Source organism: Salminus brasiliensis, chromosome 2 (genome assembly GCF_030463535.1).
Source record: "Salminus brasiliensis chromosome 2, fSalBra1.hap2, whole genome shotgun sequence".
In the NCBI taxonomy this organism is placed as follows: domain Eukaryota; kingdom Metazoa; phylum Chordata; class Actinopteri; order Characiformes; family Bryconidae; genus Salminus; species Salminus brasiliensis.
In genome coordinates this window covers 13,042,119-13,064,448 of record NC_132879.1, presented here as the reverse complement: position 1 = coordinate 13,064,448, position 22,330 = coordinate 13,042,119, and the positions used below count along the sequence as shown (strand labels likewise).

At 41.6% G+C, this 22,330-nt stretch overlaps 1 protein-coding gene across 3 annotated transcripts; it reads left to right on the top strand.

Annotated features, from left to right (window-relative positions):
- Positions 1-396: 396 nt before the first annotated feature.
- Positions 397-19,760, top strand: cxxc5b (CXXC finger protein 5b). 3 transcript variants are annotated; one of them, XM_072668038.1, is made up of 3 exons: positions 397-812; positions 4,277-5,311; positions 16,393-19,760. In XM_072668038.1, exons 2-3 carry the CDS (start codon positions 4,484-4,486, stop codon positions 16,435-16,437), a joined length of 873 nt encoding a protein of 290 aa, XP_072524139.1. In that variant the 5' UTR covers positions 397-812; positions 4,277-4,483; the 3' UTR covers positions 16,438-19,760. The 3 variants fall into 3 exon arrangements, with proteins under 3 accessions (XP_072524139.1, XP_072524160.1, XP_072524150.1); XM_072668059.1 differs by having other exon boundaries at positions 398-812; positions 16,396-19,760; XM_072668049.1 differs by lacking the exon at positions 397-812 and adding an exon at positions 1,149-2,436.
- Positions 19,761-22,330: the final 2,570 nt, after the last annotated feature.

Sequence of the window (22,330 nt, the reverse complement as noted above, 5' to 3'; positions counted from 1 at the left end):
CCTGTTAAAGAGGCAGCCTATAACAAATCAATCTGTAGGAGAAAGGGGGGGAAAATCAGCCAACAGCCATCAAGAATAATGTCAACAATGGACTGCCTGCAACCTATCCATGCTGAGAGCTCTCTCTCTCTCTCTCTCTCTCTCTCTCTCTCTCTCTCTCTCAGCTCTGCTTCATTCATTAAGCCTGCAGCTGCACTCTCTATGCACATGCACATATACACTACAAACAACTTGTTGTCGTTGTTTATTTTTTTGCTTGTTTACCTCCCACCCCCTTCCCTGTCACACCCCCACCCCCCCACCCCCCCCACCCCCAACACACACACACACTCCTTGACGGCGTTAGCTGGCTCAGTGTGTGTGTGAAATGAAGGGGGGGAGAAAGTCCACTTCGGTTTTTGTGTGAAGCTCCAAAAATCTATGAAATGTGTTTGCATGTCGCTCTCCTCCCGCGAGCGCGCGGACGCGGAGGAGGAGGCGGCGGCACCGGCGCTCCGGAGATCCACGCGCGCTCGGACAACACCGCCAACCGCCGTGGCTGGTCGCCGCGTTTACCGGAGAGAGCGTTTACCGATTCCGCCTGGGCTCGCGACTCGCCTCTGTCTCTCTATCTCTCTCTCCCTCACTGCATATGCGTGAGTCTCTCGCCCTCGGTCTCTCTCTCTCTCTCTCTCCCACAGTGTGTGTGGCGCGCGCGCGCCTGCTTCGCTTTGGCGTTCGAGTTCGAGAACGTCGTGAAGAGGATCGAACTGAGCGCGAGGCGAACGTTCCAGCCGCGCGCTTCGCGCTTTGTTTACTATCTGGCCGCGCAGGTGAGTCTCTGCCTGGTTGGTTTGTTTGTTTGTTTGTTTTCTCTTCTTTCATGTTTTCTTTTTTTTCGCAATTAAATCTCCCTGCTGGGGTGTTGTGTTGTGTGTAAGAGTGTATGTGTGTGTGTTGGGCGGAGAGGAGACGAGATGGAGAGAGAGGGGGGGGGGGTGCAGCTTTTGCCCTCCCCCTCGGCTCGCGGACTCGGTGGTAGGGGCGAAAACGACCACGAGCTCGAGCGTTTGCAAATATGCAGATCGTGTTGGTGTAAGGGAGGGAGGAGGAGGATAGAGAGAGAGCGAGCGAGAGAGAGAGAGAGAGAGAGAGAGAGAGAGAGAGAGAGAGGCTCGCACTTTAAGGGACTGTTTCAAACTTACAATGAGGAATAACGAGAGAACGTGATTTTAATTCGAGCTCGTCAGACGGACTGGCGCGTTACCGAGTGGCGTGAACCCCCTCTGCACTCACACACACACACTGACACACACACACACACACACACCTTGGGCTGAGAGCCGCGACGGACGGAGACAAAAGAGATTTTTGTTTTTCACTTTAAAATGACCACTGAGCGTGACGTTGGGCCTGTGGGCAGATGGGCATTAACAGCTCGGGTCAGCTGAGAGCGAGCACACGCCTGCCGAGGCTGTTTGTCCTGATTTTCAACCCGTTTGCAACGTTTTAATCGACCCTGTAAACAGATATCGTGCGTTATTAATCGTTGTGAGTCGATTATTAGTCGAATCGACTAATTTCAGTGACAGAGTGATTATACTGATTATAATGTTCCTAAATCAGTCGGCATGCACCCCTTTTTTGGAGGCTAACCTCATTACGCAAATGCACCGCGACACTAATTAGTCGATTAGCATAGGAACCATCGATTATCGCTTTAGAGCGCATAAATAATCGATTGTAAAACTTTTGTAATGAATGACGTGTCTGTTTTTGCATTGAAGGTGGTTGTAGCTCTATCTCTCTCTCTCTCTCTCTTTCTCTCTCTCACTGGCTCCCTCTAAGCCCTGTTGATCTCCGCGCACATGCTGATGAGCTCGCGTGACGGAGAAACCGATTAATCGAGCCGCTTTGATTCGGTGATTCTTGATCAGCAGGTATCGATCACTCGGTCACTCCGTTTGTGCGTTGCAGCTATTGTTCCCTCTGTCCGTCGCTCCTATTGTCCCCCTTCGCCGCGTGACCCCCCTCCTTCTAACCCCCCTCCACCTTACCAACACCCCCCCCCCTCCTCCTCCTCTCCTCCTTCCTCACCCCCCACCCCGGTTGCAGCAATAGTCTCGCGGACGCAGCTCTCGCGCTCTGTGCGCTCTGTGCGTCTTGCGTTGGGGTTGTGTGGCGTTGCGTTAACGAACGCGTTTTTTTGGAGGTTTTAGGTGCTATTTTTCCACGTTGTCGTGATGTTGACCCCCTTCTCGCGGCCACTGACGGAAACTTGTGTCTCGCGTGCGTCGTTTTACCTGCGTTTGAGCGGCGCGCCGGAGTCCGAGCTCCTTTTGTCCTGCTCCGGCTCGGTCTGCTGTCTGGATCTCCACTCCTCATGAGAGGATATGCTCCACGGTGCCTCACTAAACTGGACCTTTTTAAACGGGTTGGATTATTCGTGACTGCTGGGTACTGAGTGTTTACTTTTCAACTCCATGTCTTCTTATTCTCTGCTTGGTCAATGAGAACTTCAGTGATGTGGACATTATGTAGGTTAGGTCACATTATGTAGGCTAAGTGTTCAGTCAGTCTCCTGAGCCTGAGTGGGTCTAGACCACCTTGACAGTTTTACTTCAAGGAAGGCTACAACTACCGTGTAGATGTTGTGTAACGCGTATTAGCACGCTCTTAACTACATTAGTAAACTCATTTCTTGACTACAGCTGCTGTATACCCTTATAAAAGGCGTGGACAGGTGTACAGCTCTGACCTGAGATTATACAGCGAGTGTATGAGATTATATAATATATGGTAACACACAGTGCTTACAGAATGAAGCTGTGCTGTGCAGGGTTAACTGAGGTCACTATGCAAGAGGCAATAGAGGCCTGAATAAAGTGAGGGCTTTGCGAAGTCAGCAGATGAGAGAGCAGCAACAGTCAAACGCACAGTTTAGGCATGTATGTATGTTTATATGTGTTGTATATGTATGTATGTGTGTATTATGTATGTATGTGTGTGTTGCATACAGTCGTGTGTATTAATGAAGGATGTAGTGGCAGGGGCAACAGTGTGTGGGAGAACTAGTATTTCTCTATTCGGTTAAACTGCCTGCTAGATTGAATAACTGCTAATGAAAGCATGTCCCTAATGTCAGGTTAGAGGGGAACTCCACCAATTATTTAAAATCTGTGTAGAATTCTGTGTTTGAGATGTAAACAAAGTCATGAGGATATGGTTTGGTGTGAAAGGGTTCATTGTAGGGAAACTTACTGATTTGTTTACAGTGGTGGTAATATGAACCAGAGGTCATAATGTCTAATGCAAATATAATGGAGAACTCCAACAATTATCTATATTTCAACAAATTGTCTACAAATTGTCTAGAATTCAGGCTTTAGGATGTAAATGAATTCATTCAGATTTGGTTTGGTGTCAAATGGTTTATAGGAAACCTACTGACTGAATTCGTTACAGTGGTAGGGATAGAACCCAGGGTTGTGATGTCTAATGCAAATATAAAGGGGAACTCCACCAATTTTTGTAAAAAACAAAAATGTGTAGAATTCAGTCTTTAGGATGTAAACAAAGTCATTAGGATTTGCTGTGGTGTGAACGGGTTAATTGTAGAGTAACCTACTGACTCTTGATTTGTTTACAGTGGGGTGATGGAACATAGAGGTCAAAATATCTAAGGCAAATATAAAGGGGAACTCCAACATTATTTTTAAATTCTGTCTAAATGTCTAGAATTCAGGCTTTAGGAAGTCATTCAGATTTGGTTTGGTGTCAAATGGTTCAAAGGATACATAATGACTGATGATGTGTAATGCAAATATAAAGGGAAACTCTACTATTTACAAATGTGTGTAGAAATCAGCAACTGTCTTTAGAATGTAAACAAAATAATTCAGATTTGGTTTGGTGTAAAAAAAGATTCATTGTAAGAAAAACCTGCCACTAGATTTCTTTACAGTGGTGGTGATAGTATATAGCCTATTTATCTAAAATGACCATTGAACCAATGTCTGCCTTCTGAGTTCATATTTAATGTTGATGATGGTAAATCAGTGATAAATCTGTAAGTTTGATCTGTTAAAACCTCTAGAACAAAGATTGTCACACCAAACTGACTTTATTTACATCGCAAAACATTTAATTGTGCAATTTTAAATTTTTTTCAAAATTCAATGAAGTTTCCTTTTAACCAAGCAAGCAGCTTGATACTAGGAGAAATCCCCTTTTTCATTACTTCATGCACCACTTTTTTCTGGACATTCATTGTCTTCCTTCTTTGTCCCTCCTTCAGGTCTTAATGGTGGACAGCCCCATAAAATGCCCGTGAGCACAGCGAGCTGTCGGCTGTAGGTGAGCACTCTTGACTGCTGCACCCTTCACCTCGGCAAGCATCACTCTTCTCCTGCGCACCAATCAGAGCGAGAACATTGCTGCCCTCTGCCTTTGCCCTTCACCCCTCCTCCCCCCCTCTCTCTCCCTCCCCCTCGTGCTGTGGGCCATGTCTGGCAGTGGGGGGTCGATGGAGGGAAACCAAGCCAGAGAGGATGAGGACGCCCGGGACAGCTGCTGCGGTGATGAAGACTCGTCGCCCGTGGTGGAGAGGCGGAACCGGAGCGGCATCATCAGCGCACCACTCAACAAGAGCCTCAAGCACTCTCGGGCACTCTCCCAGTACATCGCAACGTGCTCGGCCGCAGCCGCAGTCGCCAACGCTAATGCTAACAGACTCGTCCAGAGCTCCCTAGTGTCCACGGGAGTCAAAGCCCACTCCGCGGCTGCCCAACACAGAGCCCAAGTGGGACTTACCAAACTGGACCGGGGAGCTTTGGTGTCCGGACTGCTGGACTCTCCGAGTGGGCTGCACCTGGCCCAGGCCGCAGAGCTCTTACGACAGGCAAGCATGCTGCTCCCTGTCTCTGACTCCTCTGGTCTTAACGTGGGTGGGGACATGGAAGGCGTCCCAGCCTCAGATTCGTTGGGGAGCGTGACGGACTTCCCGTTGCTGAGCAACGGCGGTGGAGTGGGAGGCGCCTTCCCGTTCCACCCAGGCCTCTTCATCATGACGCCGGCAGGAGTCTTCTTGGCAGACGGAGCGCTGTCCCAGGTGACAGGCGCGACAGAGCACCAGCAGAACCACAACGAGATTTCGTCAGCCATCAGCGCCAACGGGAAGAAGAAGCGCAAGCGCTGCGGCCTGTGCCCGCCCTGCCGGCGCAGGATCAACTGTGAGCAGTGCAGCAGCTGCCGCAATCGCAAGACCGGTCACCAGATCTGCAAGTTCAGGAAGTGCGAGGAGCTGAAGAAGAAGCCAGCCGGAGGCCTGGAGGTAAGATCACCCAACCCAAAACACCCAGTGCACTCACATGGTCTCTTTCCACAGGTTTCTTCTTAACCTCTTAAACGCTAAAGCCAAGAGCCCAACGTTCTCCAACAAACACCAACATGCCCAAGCATTGGGTACCTGTGTGTAATCGTTACGATGTCTCTAGAATGCTTACCCTCTATGTGTTCTGGTACAGAGCTACTGCTGCTGTTTATATTCACTGCCAGTGATCTACTATCTAGAACTTACAGAAGGTCTAAAGTGGTTCTTACAGAATGGGTCACACCCACTGGAAATCAAAACTTGATTGATTCCACTGTAACTTACTAACTGTTTTGGTAGGAAATCTAAGGTGTCTCGGTCATGCTCCTGAGGTCCTAACCAATAGGAGAGCTGTATCTACCCAGATACCGCAGGACAAAACAACACACCCTAAAGCACAGAGCACACAGACCCGACGTTCTCCAACAAACACTCCAACACAAACCTACAAATCCTGTGTGTGATTGTTAGGAAGTCCCTGAATTGTTCTTATCTGTTCACATTGTTCTAGACCATTCTCCCACATTCACACTGTTCCACATATACTTTCCCTCCATTTTCACCTCCATTTCCATTTCTAGAGTGTTTGTCCTCTATACATATTGTTCTAGAATGTGCTTCCTCATTCACAGAATGCTCTCCCTCTGTTCCCACTGTTCTAGAATGTTCTACCTCTGTTCTCACTGTTCTAGAAAACATTCTCCCTCCATTTCCACTGTTCTAGAATGTTCTACCTCTGTTTTCACTGTTCCAGAATGTTCTACCTCTGTTCCCACTGTTCTAGAATGTTCTACCTCTGTTCTCACTGTTCTAGAATGTTCTACCTCTGTTCCTACTGTTCTAGAATGTTCTTCCTCTGTTCACACTGTTCTAGAAAACATTATCCCTCCATTTACACTGTTCTAGAATGGTCTCCCACTTTCACACTGTTCTATTGTTATTCTCCCTCCATGTACACAGTTCAAGAATGATCTCCATCTATTCTCTCTGTTTTAGAACTTCCTTAAAATGTTCTCCCCCCATTTATGCTGTTCTAGACTGTTCTCTCCCATTCACGCTAGTCCAGTTGGCCTGCGAGTTCTTATCCTGGAGCCAGCTGACAGGATTAGAACGCTGGTGTTTGTTAGGTCAGTGTGCCATAGCCTTAAAGGCCAGTCAGCGAGCCCATACTTCACTCTCATAACTATATATACCTTACTTGCTCACTTCACAGTGCTTACCAAATAATTAATTAGCAGTTACTGAAAAAAAAACTAGAGTTTAATAGAACAACCAGATCGATTACTTGTCATACAGAAACCCAATTATAAATGAACATTTTGATCGAATGTATGTCCCAGTTACACTATTTTATGTCTATTTTTGCACAAAAGAGCTAAAGCATGTGCTGTGTAGAGAAATAAAGGTATTAGTAGATCAGGAGATTGCCAGGTATGTTGTATTTGTCTTTACTTCTGTAAGGAAAAAGATTATTTAGTGTAGAATTGAGAACTGTAGTAGAGGCTTATTCAAAAGCAAGGTAGTTGATGAACACCAGTGGTGACCATCACTGACAAAGGGATATTGATATCTCAAACATATTGTTGCTGTCTGAACTAAACCCTCTATCTCTATTTTTGTGAAATTTCATGATGAATGGACCAACAGATATGGTCCAAAGTGACATGGAAGTTACCTTACCCTGCTCCTCTGAAGTTATCATTTCGGGCAGCGACAGAGACAATATGCACAGTTGTACCAGCTGTTCCAGTATTGCAAATATAGCATCTGGTTGAACATACTGACCTAATGAGCATCATGATCTGAGGACAGTTTTATTTGAAAACAGTAGTGGTGGGAAGCCTAGGTTGCCAGTATGTTTGTACTGAATACTACTGCTGTTCTAGAGCTTGGGAGATAAAGTGGGAATCGCTTCATACACTCACCTGCGAAGCATTGTAGCTGTCATATTCCCGCACATCAGGGAGGGGAGGTTCAGGCAAGAGGCATTAGAGAAATCCTAGACACATATCAGAGGTCAGAGCTGCCAATACAACAATGTAAACAAGCCGACATATGGTTTGGGAATTAGCACAGATCATTTCATAATAAAGGTCATCCAGTGTATTGGGTATGTACCACTCCAGTGCTAGCCTTGGAGAACCCCCTTACACTTTAGCGCACATTTAACCCTGTAGATTCACCTTATTGTCTAATTTTCAAGCACTTCCTGTGCTGGACAGGTAAAAAAGCTAAAAAGATCCAGGACTAGGATTGGGAATCCACTTTAGATAGATACCTCAGTTGTTGACCTCCAGCAGTAATGCAAGAAAGGATTTAGCTCTGAACCTTGTCTCTAACCATGATGTGGAAAGTCTAAAAATGTCCCAGAGCTACGATCTGTAATATGATTGAACTTATGAAATGCAATGTTAGAAGCTTGATCTAGATTTGATATTTCTTCTAATTAAACTACTAAACTTCTTCTTGTTGATAATGAATGGTAGTTGCATCTGGTGGTCATGGTTAAGTGGTTGACTGGTGTTTGTAAGTCTGCACTATGGGGAAGTGATTTTCTTCTTGTTTAGTGTGGTGGTGTGAATTCTGTAGACAGAATCGGGTGCTTTTGTAATCCAGCGAAGGCCTTCAGACAATATCGATGAATACAAGATTCTTGAAGCAGCTAGAAATAGCTTACCTAAATGTGCTAATACTGCTAATAATGAATTAAGTATAGCTAATATGGCTTTGAATGGGTTATGTTAACTGGCGGCAACTAGTTTTCATACATGTACTGTCCCTTTAAGATGATCGTACATCTGTAATCTGTGATTCCACTGTAACTTACTAACTGTTTTGGTAGGAAATCTAAGGTGTCTCGGTCATGCTCCTGAGGTCCTAACCAATAGGAGAGCTGTATCTACCCAGATACCACAGGACAAAACAACACACCCTAAAGCACAGAGTACACAGACCCGACGTTCTCCAACAAACACTCCAACACAAACCTACAAATCCTGTGTGTGATTGTTAGGAAGTCCCTGAATTGTTCTTATCTGTTCACATTGTTCTAGACCATTCTCCCACATTCACACTGTTCCACATATACTTTTCCTCCATTTTCACCGTTCTAGAGTGTTTGTCCTCTATACATATTGTTCTAGAATGTGCTTCCTCATTCACAGAATGCTCTCCCTCTGTTCCCACTGTTCTAGAATCTTCTCCCTCTGTTCTCACTGTTCTAGAAAACATTCTCTCTCCATTTTCATTGTTCTAGAATGTTCTCCCTCAATTCTCTTTCTAGAATGTTCTCCCTCCATTCTTACTCTTCTAGAATGTTCTCCATCTATTCTCACTCTTCTAGAATGTTCTCCATCTATTCTCACTCTTCTAGAATGTTCTCCCTCCATTCCTACTCTTCTAGAATGTTCTCCATCTATTCTCACTCTTCTAGAACGTTCTCCATCTATTCTCACTCTTCTAGAATGTTCTCCATCTATTCTCACTCTTCTAGAATGTTTTCTATTGATTCTCACTCTTCTAGAATGTTCTCCATCTATTCTCACTCTTCTAGAATGTTCTCAATCGATTCTCACTCTTCTAGAATGTTCTCAATCGATTCTCACTCTTCTAGAATGTTCTCCTTCCATTCTCACTCTTCTAGATTGTTCTCCTTCCATTCTCACTCTTCTAGATTGTGTTCATGCTGTAAAAACCCATTTAGTGCAGCATTTATTTAATAAAATACATTGTATGCAAAAGAGCATCATATATGTTGGGAGAATTTCCAAGCATAAGCTACCAAAAAAAATATTTTGGCCCTGATTAGGTTACAGTACTCAGTACTACTAACAATTTACTAACAATTAAAAGATGATTTTTTGGAATAACAATACAGGTCATGAATATTAATAAATATTTACACATTGTACACATTGTACAGGAGACATATTTCAGTCCCAGTGTTCAATGAATACCTCAGCTTACCACTTGCAATATTTCACTTTACCTCAACTTTAATGTCCACAGCAGTAAGATCTATGAACAGTAAAGTGAAGTTTAGAGGCTTGTAAAAAGAGAGGTTATAGTTGTCCATGGCTTTCTTCTATCAACATTAGTATTCATGTCCTACAAGAGTTAGTAAGTAAAAACTAGTTTTAAAAATTACCTGATCTGTGTGAGCAGTGTACAGTGTGGAAGTGGCCATTATGTATGTGTGTGTGGGCTAGTCTTGTACGGTCCATCTGGCCATCGTGCCTGTCATCTGGAGCACCAGGTGTCAGTGTGGCTCGAAACCCTGTCCTCACAGCACTGTGGGACCCATGAGTGTCTGCATGATTTGTATGTGTGTGTATGTGCTTGTTTGGGTTTGTTTTCATACATTTACAGGCGTATGTATGTGTGTGTGTGTGTGTGTGTGCTTTGCCCATTTTTATCAATAATAGAGGATATGTAAGTATTTAATGAAGTAATGATTTTATGCTCACTGTTTGCACAGGTCACTGCATGTGTGTGTTTACATGTGAATGCTGACCACCTCAGTTTCTCTGCTGAGGCTTTCAGCAATGAGTGCTGGAAGCAACGGGGGGTCATGAGATGGCACTGCTGGCGTGTGAAGGGGCTTAGAAGGGTGTGTGTGTGTGTGTGTGTCTGTTTTGAAAGTAAGTCATTGCAGGCTATAACTGTCCTCTGTATGTATGTGATGAGTTTGCATCTTTGTATAAATGTGCCTATTTATACACACATATATATTTATATACAGTAAATATGTCTGTGTGTGTATGTAACGACTGTGTGCGTTACGCGCTGGTATTGACAGTCGGTCAGCCTGCTTGATGAAGGCAGGGGGGCTTACACGGCTTAAAGAGCCTTTATTGATGTCACGGTGGGGGGTTGCTTGCATGTATTGACTGCAATGTGTGTGTGTGTATACTGTGTGAGTGTAGATGTATTTCATCAGATGATGGAGACTCATATTGATGCGGTGATGGGAATCCACAAGGTTATGGGGGGATCGGAGGACCTGCATGGTTTTATTGATGGGGAAAGGAAAAATGTGTAAAGAGTGTGGAGAGTCAGGTTGAGTGTGTGTTCATTGTGTGTGTGTCCATTTTACACTTCACTGGGTTTATGACATATATTGACATGTTCATGTAAGTGTGGGTGAATGTGTTATACTGTTTTAAGTGGGCTGCATCTTTCTAAATTGACATGTATGTGTTTGTTTTCATGCATGTCCAAAAGTATTGGGACACTGACTTTTGAGTCTGTGTTCTTCTGACATCAAGGGTATTCTGTTCCTGCTTTTATTGGGGTAACTGTCCCTACTGTCCAAAATGGGCTTTCTACTAGACTAGATAATGGAGCATTGTTTTGAGGTTTTGATTGCATTCAGCGATAAGAGCGTAAGTGTGTGGGTATTTCAGTTGGAAGTACAACAGTGGCCCTCATTTCCAACATATAGGTAGACACACACACAAACACACACTCCAAGGAAAATTGTCCAATCAGGATTGTTTTTTCCCTGTGGAATCTTGGTAGATTCAGCCAAGTGAGCTCTGAGAGCTTTACACATTACATTAACTACAGACATAATTAGAGAGAGGAATCAACCTATCACGTTTTGATTCCCAGTGGGTGGGACTAATTTGCTGAGAAGAAAAAGTCACTCTAGGCCTTCTTTAACTCCTCGATACACCCCTGACTGTGAACAGAAGTCTAAGCAGGATTTGGATTTCGAAATGGAAAACAGTCACAGCAACGCTGTGGCAGGACTCTTTACTAGACGAGTGACTCGAATATAGTTCAGACAAGGTAAATGTATGTTCATGTCTGTTAAAAACTGTTATAAGAAGGTTCTTTAATAGCTAACAATTCCATGCTCAATGTTGAATGGCCAAAAATGGTCACCAACTTTAGCTTACTGGAATCCAGGAAAGATACAGAGCTGGATTACTGACCAGGCCATTGGTGGCCAGTACCCAGAGGCTTGAGGTGGCTGAAATACTTGGCACAATCCATTGCAGATGATTGGGCAATGAATAGAATACATCATTAGATAAACAAGTAGCCCTTGAATAAATACATATGATTAAATATATGAAGTAAATGACTAACTGTCTCTGTTCCCAGATCTCAGTTCAGTTATTTAGTCATTATGATGTGGGCACAGTGGGATAGAGCCCATTAATACAGTTATGTCTAGTTAGTTATGTTTATTTTCAAGATAAAGGCATTTCAGATGTTGCTTAAAATGGTTATTAAGTAGTAATTTATACTACTACTACTACTACTGCTGGGATGTCTTCCATTGACAGTGGGGACAGTCACTCCAACCACATCAGGATATCCTTTTTTTTTTAATACCCTTGATTTTGGGGAAAAAAACAATGAATGTGCAGGTGTCTCAATACTTTTGTCCATATAGTGTAAGTCATTATTAATAATAATAATAATAATAATAATAATAATAATTATTATTATTATTATTAGTAGTAGTAGTAGTAGTGGTAGTAGTAGTAGTAGCAGTAGTAGTGGTAGCAATAGTAATGGGAATATTTTTAGTAGTTGTAGTAGAAGTAGTAGTGGTAGCAGTAGTTGAAGTAGGTATAGTAGTAGTGATAGTAGTAGTAATAGTAGCAATTGTGGTAGAGTAGTAATTCTAGTAGTAGTAGTAGATGTTGTTATAGTTGTAGTGTAATATTAGTAGTTTTACTAGTAGTAGTAGATGTAGCAGTAGTGGCTGTAGTAGGGATGGTAGTAGTTCTAGCAGTAATAGTAGTGTTTGTTGTTATAGTAGTAGCAGTTATAGTGGTAGTATAGTATTAGTAGTTGTAGTAGTAGTGATGGTAGTAGTGGTACTAGTAGCTTCTGATATATTGGTAGTATATCATTAGTAGTTGTAATAGGAATTGTCATACTAATAGTAGTAGTAGTGATGATAGTAGTACTAGTAGCTTCTGTTGTTGTTAAAGTAGTAGCAGTTATAGTAGTAGTAGAAGTCATTTTAACAGTAGCAGTAGTAGTTATAGTGTTAGTAACTGTAGAAAAGTAGAAATAGTTGTAGTAGTGTCAGTAGTATTTGTATTTGGTAGTTGTAGTAGAAATAGATTTAAAAGTATTAGTAACAACAATAGTAGTTGTACTAGTGGCCGTAGTAGTAATAGTTATAGTAGTAGTAGTTCTAAAAGTAGCATTATTTGTAGTAGTAATAGTAGTAGTACTAACAATAGTAGAAGTAGTTAAAGTCAGACTATTAGTATTAATGTAGTATTATAACTTTGTTACTGTTGAAATGCAGGAAGACTCTTCTACCCAGGGCTCACAAGACCATGATCTTTTTATGTTGATTTAGAAGATTCTCCACTAATACATTTCTGTTACAAACATGGTTCTTCCTAGAACGCTTAAAGAACCCTTTAAAGCACTTATTTTAAAGATCTCTGACAGACCTGCAGTAAACATCTTTAACATCTTAGTGAATGTACTCTGTGCTGTAAGTGTGTGTGCGTGCAAGCATTGTGCGTCCTTCACACTGTTTTCCACTTCAAGCCTCTGACAGCTGCAGAGTGGGTGCGGGGGTGGAGACAAAGTGGGTGGGACTGCAAAAAGTTAGCAGAGCCCCGCCCCTTTTCTCAAGTAGCTTAAACTCGCGCAACAGTCAGACAGTTGGGGTATTTTTGGAACAGTGACTATGTGTGTTTATGTGTTTGTGAGAGTGTGTGTGTACGTGTGTGCACCACTTTGTGTACAAGTGTGTGTGTAAGAGAAAGAGAAAGTGGTGGGTGTGCAAAATAATGACAAAACTGTCTCCGGTAGCACATTTACTTTATGTACGTGGGTAGGGGGAGTGTTTTTGGTTTGTGTATGTATGTGTGTGTGTGTGTGTGTGTGTGTGTGTGTGTGTGTGTGTGTGCGTGTGTGTGCGGTCATGGACTGTCTGATGTGCCATGTGCTTGCGCCGAGAGTCCATCTGTGTTGGCTTGTCAGTGGGGTCAGGGAGGGATAAGGGAAGCGCTGTGTGTTTGTGTGTCTGTGTGTGTGCGTGTGTGTTGGTGTGAGTGTGTATGGACATGCCAAGGTCCTGTCATCTATCTGGTAGAGTAATGAGGGAGTGGGAGAGGGTGTTCGGGAATGGGTGTGTGTTGTGTATGTGTGTGTGTGTGTGTGTGTGTGGTGGGTTATTAAGTCACATAAGGTGAAATCATGATCTGCCCACATTACTTCATTATGGAGCCAGTTCTCCTTCTCTTCTCTTTCCCCTCGTTTTCTTTCTTGTGACGACGGTTAGTTTTTCCAGGAAACGCTGCCTCTTTCGCACACACACACACACACCGCCAATCCTCACACGTCCCACACCCTCAGGGCAGCCTGGGAAAAATCCGCCACTACTGCGGCATTTCAGCCAGCTCCACAGGCTCAGAGTCCAACTCCGCAGACCCTGAGAGAGGGTGGGGGGGGGAGGGGAATGAGAGTAATGTGACTAATAGGGGGGAAAATCAGGAAGAGGAAGGCTGAGAGAAAGAGAGAAATAAAAAGAGAAGCCTTTGCAGGTGTTAGAGGCCAGTTGTGGGAGGGTTGGGATGTCTTCTGTGCTGTTGTCAGATGTTTATGTTGACTTCAGCCCTCAGAGGCCTAGTTATTAATGTTGTTTGGGTGTAGAATACTTATTAAAAGTACTTAATTACAAAATTACCCGTGTTGGGATACATTATTAATTATTGTTTATTATTTCCAGGAAAACACAATTTCGCTACTCATTAGTTTACTACTGCTTTACTCCTCTAATAAACTGCAAGAAAAAATGCATTCAGTGCTCCTTTAATTTCTATACAATGGACACCACTTCTAAAACCCCTTTAACCTCTTTAAGTTGCTCCCATTGCTGACACAGATTTGCAAATGCACACTCACAGCCTGTCTAGTCCCTGTAGAGAAGTATTGCCAATAAAATAGGACTATTTGGAGCAAATGCAAACATGAACCTATTGGCACCAGACATCAGACTAGAGGGGTCTAAAGCCGCCCAGCATTGAGCTGTGGAGCAGTGGAACTGTATTCTCTGGAATGACGGTGCTCCATCCAATAATAGTTGGGGAGTTGGGGATGAAGTGGGGTGGTGATCACCCATGGACTTCCATTGACAGTGGGGACAGTCACTTCAACCACATCAGGATACCCTTTTTTGTAATACCCTTGCTTTTGGGGGAAAAAAAACAATGAATGTGCAGGTGTCCCAATACTTTTGTCCATATAGTGTAAGTCATTCATTACAAATGACTATTTGCTTGTCTTTAGTGTACTTTACTTATTACATATACTGTACTGTAAAGTTCTTAATTTGATTTCTCATTACTTCATGTATAACACTCTCTAACACCCACAGACATCAGTACCAGGTATCTGGAGAATGTGGGTTCAATTTTCTAGACATTCTCATAATAAACTACGTGTCAAATGACTAATTACTTCTCTTAGACTGACCAAAAGAGGTGGTCTCGGTCTGTATGAACTGAACCATAGTCTGGTTTGTTGGCCGTTTTTTTGTTGGTTCGAATATTTGAGCTAATTACAGGAAGCTGAGGCAGGCTAATGTCACCCACAGACAACAGAAGAAGAAAAAGAACCCGAAAAGTAGCAAAAAATAGTCGTGGTAGCACACAGAGAGAGGAGAAGAGACATTGCCAAGACTCGTAGGATTCCTTGCCATCTTTCCCTCCTTATCTGTTGGCTACGAGATAATAACTGCATGACAAGCATGTTCATTTGGCGATTTTGAACTAGTTTTGAGTACTGTGCCCGAAGTTGGTGCTGCTGGTATAACTACTATAATATTAGTAATAAAGTCATAATGAAATTAATCTGTTCATTAATTTTATCTGGGAAAAAACAGTCAGTGTGAAGGATAGGAAGACTCAGTTGGGGTGCCAGCATATCAAGGTTTGCAGAAATGCAGTGTGAAGTTAACCGGATCAAATGTAAACAGTGTAACAAAACACAAACCCTGATTGGGACCTTGGTCCAACTTCACATTATGTCAAAAAGTAAGTTTATAAATGTGAATCTGGCAGTTGTTCTTTACATTGTGTCCAAATGTTATGATAAATGGACCAATAGAAATGCTCCAAATTGTATTTTTACATTGATTTTAACTGGAGATATGAGTTTGGCAGAAGGACCACGCCCAGACTCCTCCTTTCCATGACTGCGCACTATAAAACCTATCCTCTCTCCTCTCCTTCTTGTCACGAACATTCACATATGCTACACAGTAATGTACACATTACACTACTTTGGTCATTTCAAATTATAATAAAATCAAGTCAGGTTGGCATATCACATTAACACAGGTGGAAAAGTGGGTGGAAAACTTTGGTGCATAGTCCCTCCCAGTAGTAAATACATAAATACAGAATATATACACATTAACTCACACTATATACACACACTATTTAAACCTTTTCTTGAAGGTTCCTCAAAGCAAAGAAGTTCCTTCAAACTGAAGAACCTTTAATCTTTAATATTAGAATCTTTTTGACTGTATTTATGTTTACCTGCATCTGTTTTTATGTGATCTGGAGTTCTTAATGAAACCAAAAGTGGTTCTTCATGGCATTGCTCAAGGAACTATTTGACACACCTTTAATTTGAAGTGTATACCTTTTTTCTGATTAGGCATTAGTAGGTTCAAGGCTGCACTTCTGTCGCTTTCTGCTTATTTTAAAGACAGACAAAGACTAAAGCATGGCAAACATGTAAAGAATTGCTCTTATTCCTGAAAAAAGACTTTTAGAAACATTATATAAACTTTTTAATAAAATTATCAGAATAAAATATTAAACAAAAACGATAGATTGTTTATCTTCAGTTTTTGAGCTTGGTTCAGAGAGCTTGTGAGAACAGTTATCACACACAATTACAACATGCTTGTGTTAACTGTGACTTCTAAGAGTTAAACACAGCCTAAAATGATTGATTCACTGACCACTGCTGTCCTTTCCTCCCCCCTCCCCTCTCTCCTTCCCTGCCCCTCCCCCACTTGTTTACTCTCCTGTGCTTCCAAGAAGGTGATGCTGCCCACTGGAGCTCCTTTCCGCTGGTTTCAGTAGGACGATGGATGGACGAGCGGACTCTGCTTCGCTCGGAATAACGGACTGCCAATCAACCGCAATGCCACCGCCCACTCGGACTGCCCCGCGGGCTTGTAAACACTGGCCACAAATAAAGAAACAAACAAACAAACAATCTCTCCGAACGGGGAGAGAAGAGAAGGCACTATGTGAGAACGAAGCTGTTTCTTCTGAACCAAAAATAAACTGCCATGGCAGCATGTCATTGCTTAGTTTTATTATTATTATAATTATTATATTATTATTATTATTATTATTATTATTATTTTCTGTTGGTTTGTTTGTCTTGTTTGTTCTCTGTGTTCCGTTCGGGAACCATCTGACTTCTTATTTAGAGTCTTGTCCTTTATCGGACACTTTGGGAACTCTTAACCGCCAAACAGAGGAGAAAAAAAGTACAATCATTTTCATTTGCGTGTTTTGTGTTTCTGTTTGTCCACGTGTGGAGGAATGCTGTATTTGCGTTAGAGAATGTAAACTCAAGACTCTGTTTTAAAAGCTAGTTATTAATCCAGAGCACTATTGTACAATTAGCACCAATGTTCTTACTGACTGCCTCAGTATATTTGATTTGGCTTTTATTATGTTATGTTTTTTTAGGGGTGGGCGGGGCTAGTTTCTCATAAAACCATGGTTTTCAAATCGCCGTTTGACATCGAGACAGAGAGAGAGAGTGATGAACACATTACAGTGTAGCATCCCTTCTTGCCAAACATGCAGAAAAACAAAAGCCTTTAGTGTTACTTTCTGTGTTGTGAAACAGAGCCAGTGGCGGCATTCTGCACCCAACTCATTATAGAGAACGGCTGAGATGAATGAGGACAGGAGTGTGAACACCAGGCAGTGGCATTTACACATCAGATCATTACCGTCCACATCATTTTGCCCTATTGGATACCGATTGGTCAAAGCGGAAATCAGGGTGGAGACGTCTGAAAGGCTAAGCCTGGCCTTTATATCCCACCGAACCACTGCCCGTGGTCCGACATGTCCTCAAGTCCACACTTGCAGTTTTTGGTTTATCATGCTTACATGACGCATTTATGAATATGAAAAAAGTTTTACAGACTGTTCTCACAGTTCCAACATTACGTTAGAACGTCACCATTGTGTTAAACTGTGGGCTATGTTGGAGAGAGCGGGTACAAGCTAACACTGGCTAAAATGTTTTCCAGTTTTGTAAGTATGTAAAAAACTCAGTGAAAGCAGGTCAGGCTAAAGTACAGCCTCCATACAGGGGGGTTAGTTTCAAACAAGGAGAGAAGTCCATACCCCTCCATATACATTCATTTACGTATAAACAGTACTGTGCAGGCATTTCAGACACCTAAGAACATAATCTAAAACCATTTATCTGTGTGGAAAGAGGGGTATTGCCTGTAAAAACACCATATATGATACAGACAGATGCAGGTATGAATACAGTAAAAGTATGGTAACATGAATACAGTAAAAAGTAACAAGGAAGTCTCATTTTGAAGAAAGTAGCTGAGATCTTATCATCAGAAGTAGGCTGATGAACAAAGCTTGGTCCTAGATTTCGCCCTCAGTCAGAGAGTGGGTGTGATCAGTTCCATCACCAGCTCACCTGATTCACCATTTTTAAGCACTGATTTACCAAACCTGGTGTTGGATGATGGTGATACAAGTAACGTCACTATGAGGAAAAGCTTTGGAAAAGGTTAAACAAACTGGAGACATGCATACAATCATGTATTATTCAAATCTAATTTAATTATTAATCTGATCAGACATGTACTACAAATGTTATGCAAACAAAGCATATTTAATGTTGTTCAGATTATATTCTACAAATATGTGTATTTGTAGATTCTGATTACTTTTTAAAAATCCCATTGGATTCCCAAACATGTTTTTACATTTATTTTGATGCAGATATTATCTGTATTAACTCATTGCTCATTATTAATTGCATTTGCATTGATTTACTACAGTGGTTGGTGCAACTAACCCTTGAGTTCATTACAGTTAACCCTGCCTAAGGGCTAAGTTGTAGCATTTGCACTCATGTTGCTCTCTGCTGAATTATTCATAAACAGTAGAGGCTGAGAGGAAAGTTTTTTTTGTTTTTGTTTTTGTTTTTTTTTGCACAGATATTAAGATTTACTTTTGATAAATCTGTTATGCTTAAATACATTTAAAATGATTTATCAACAAATCATGTGCATTAAATTGTGCCTGCTCTCTCCTACTTTACAAGAATCCCTATTACAAGGGAATTTCAACATTGCTGCATAATTTAATTTCGTTGTCGAGATGTCAATAAAGTCATTCAGACTGGGTTTGGTGTGAAACGTTTTTGTAGAAAAACGGGTTTATTTTCAGATACGAACCAGGGTGCAAATAATGAATTTTTACTCACTTTTCCAAACCACATGTGAATATACATACATTCTGAGCTCTAGTGTGGAAAGCCGGTGATGGTAAAATAGTGGTAAATATGAACAATTAAATTTAAATTACTTTAAATTACTTGGCTAAAACCTAATGTTGAAACTATCTTCCAAAACAATTTTCTAACTATTTCTAACTATCTAATGTATTTCTAACTATTTTCATAGTTACTAACTTTATGTGATGTATCTTTTAGAGACGTTAAAGTCTTCAGACATCTGGTTCCATTCACCACCACTCGGAACGTTTCTCTAGAATGGAGTGTTTCACACCAAGCCCCTCTGAACCACTCTGTTTACTCATATCTCAGTACAGTGATCTCAGTGGAATCCCTCTTTAAGTAAAGTATACTGTGCTGTTACACGGTTGAGGACGGGAACACACTTTAATACTTAACAGAAAACACACAAACTGCAGGTGTGAACTTTGGGACATAGGGTTATTTATTGGTATATTTGCTGAGCTTTCAGTGTTCAGTCTTAAATAAAAAAGACCTGAAGGATGGGGAACTGTCCATGTAGTGGCGGCCATCTTGGATGGGTGACCTCAAGGCATTTGGTCAGTTACACTGGTGTTCTGTTCTGATCTCCAGGCTGAAGCCTCGACACAGGGGCTTTCATTTGGTAAAAGAGACGAAGCCCAAGTCCCTGAAGTGTGTAATGGTCTTCATTACGACGCCAGTGTCTCCAAACCCACAGCCATCCTGAGGGCTGCATTTGTAAACTGGATAAATGAGTGCATGTATCTGTGTCAGAAATCAACAGCTCTGAGGTTGCAGCTCTCCTCAACTTTGGAATAAATAGAGGTACAAACCAAACCTGGAATATGGAACCCGAGTATGTCATTCATGCCATAAAACAGGACTGATCTGGAAGCTTAAATTATACTTAAATTTCCCCAAATGTTGCATTATAGCATGAATTAAGCACTTTGTAAGCACAAAGTCGAGGGTCACTCAGACCAGAATGTTTGCTAGAACAGGGCCTTAAACTCAGAACACACTTGTTTTAAACTGTGTTGAGTTGTTAAATAGATTTACTATTTTATTTACTGTTTTTGACACTGTATAGTGTACTGTATATATTACTGTTAGCTGTAAATATATATAGTCTATATATTAGTGTGATACATCATATCTCTAAAATCTTTACAAGAGAAAGAAAAAACCTTAATTTTCAATGGAAGTCAATGTAAGAAGATCTTAGTCCAAGTTATATATATATATATATATATATATATATATATATATATATATATATATATACATATATATATATAGTGAAAATGTTAGGACACTATATCTGTCTTTTTAATGTATTTAAACATGGACATTTGATCTTCATTTAAACAATATTAAGAGATTGAGGTAACATAACAAAACTTTAGCCAAGTTTTCTAGTGTTCCTGGTATGCAGTGGCCAGTATCGACCAAAAATGCTCCAAGAAAAGATAACCAGGGAACCAGTAACACAGTCACGGGTACCAAGGCTCATTGATGCGATCCATGAAGGCCCCACCTCACAACTTAAAGGATCTGCTGCTAACATCTTGGTGCCAGATACCACAGGACATCTTTAGAGGTCTTGTAGAACCAATGCGTCAGTGGGTCAGATCTGCTGTGATGACACAAGGTCGACCTACTCAACATTAGGCTGGTAGTAATGTTTTGGCTGATCGGTGTATATAATGTCCATCTAAAAATAAGAATAGCATGAAAATCTTTATTTTTGTTCATAATTGAATTATTATATATTCATTACATGTAAGGTAATTAAGCTTTGTTTGTTTTGCTTTTGATCAGTATGACTTATAGCTCATGAAAATGAGCAGAAATCCAGTATCTCAAATTGTTAGAATATTTCTGAAGATCAAACAGAAAGGGCTGTACATACAGAATTGTCCAACCTCTGATAAGTATGTTTCTTGTTCGGGTGAGGTTTCTTAACCACAATCAGCTTGTGCCACTGCTGAGATGTTATTGAAGCCCTGGTTACTTTGATAGTGGCCTTCGCCTTGTCTGTACTGCCGAATCATCTTCCTCTTGACAATAACCCATAGGTTATCTATGGGGTTTAGGGTCAGACAGTTGGCTGGCCAATCAAACACTGTGATATCATGGTTAACAAACCATTTGCTACTAGTTTTGGCACTGTGGGCAGGTACTAACCTCTCAATTTGGCATTTCCATAAAACTTATAAAAATTAAGTACTCTAAATTGTCAAATTGACTTTGGATTTGATAAAATGGTGGACCAACACCAGCAGATGAAATGGCACCCTAGATCATTACAATGTGCAGAAACTTCACATTGGGCTTCAGACACTTTGGGTTATGTGCCTCTCCGCACTTGCTCCAGACTCTAGGACCTTGATTTCCTTATGAAATGCAACATTTACTTTAATCTGAATAGGGACTTTGGACCTCTGAGCAACAGTCCAGTTCTTTTTCTCTTTAGTCCAATGTTTTCTTCCTTAGCAGCACTGCTGCCTCTGATCCACTAGTGGTGGTCCTGTAGGGGTCCTTACCATTGATGAACAGGGTAAAAAGAGGAAAACAGAGTATACAGAGATACAGATGGACTACAGACTGTAATTATATAACTACAGAGTGTTCCTATATGGTAAGTGGTGTTGATATAATGGGCCAAGTTAATTCTAAATCAGGGGTAACATAATATTCTGAGGACTATCAGGACTGGATGCCCTGGTCACGCTCCGCTGTAGGGATGGCATTAGCCAGGTAATCTTGTCAGAGAATCTTGTTTCTCATGGTTTGAGAGTCTTCTATGTGCCTTTTGGCAAACTCCAAGTGGGCTGTCATGTGCCTTTTACTAAAAAATGACTTACATCTGGTTAGTTTATCATAAAGGTGTGATTTGTGTAGTGCTGCCTGAATGGTTGATCTTCTGAGAGGTTCTTTCATCTCCACAAGGATATGCTGGAATTTTGAACCTTGGGTTCCTGCTCACCTCCCTGGCCAAGGTCTGTCTTCCCTGATCGCTCAGTTTGGCCAGGTGGTCAGGTCTAAGAAGATTCTTGGTGGGTCAAACTTCTTCTGTTTATGAATGATGGTGACCACTGTGCTTCTTAGGACCTAAAAAGCTGCAGGAATGTTTTGGTACCCATCTCCAGATTTATGCCATGACACAGTCCTGTTTCCGAGGTCTGCAGATAATGCCTTTGACCCCATGGCTTGGAGTTTGCAAACTATGCAAATCAGGCTGTTTGGGTGTGTGGCGAATGAACGGTACTCTCTACAGACTGCATCACACTTTTGTTAAAAAACAGAAAATTCAGTTTTTCATGACAGAGGCAACTTTGAGGTGAAGTCAATGACTGGTCAAATTTCTCACTCCCTCTTCACTGTGTGTGAGAGGATTTATAGACTGTGTGTGGGAAAAGCAGTCATGTGAGTGTATTTCTGTTGGTAGTGTAGGAGTGAATGAGACTGTCTAGT

Bases quoted from the DNA above. Each gene is read 5' to 3' on its own strand.
- cxxc5b (XM_072668038.1), top strand. From the start codon at position 4,484: ATGTCTGGCAGTGGGGGGTCGATGGAGGGAAACCAAGCCAGAGAGGAT. The intron at 5,312-16,392 runs GTAAGATCACCC...TGTGCTTCCAAG, and splicing joins AGCCAGCCGGAGGCCTGGAG to AAGGTGATGCTGCCCACTGG.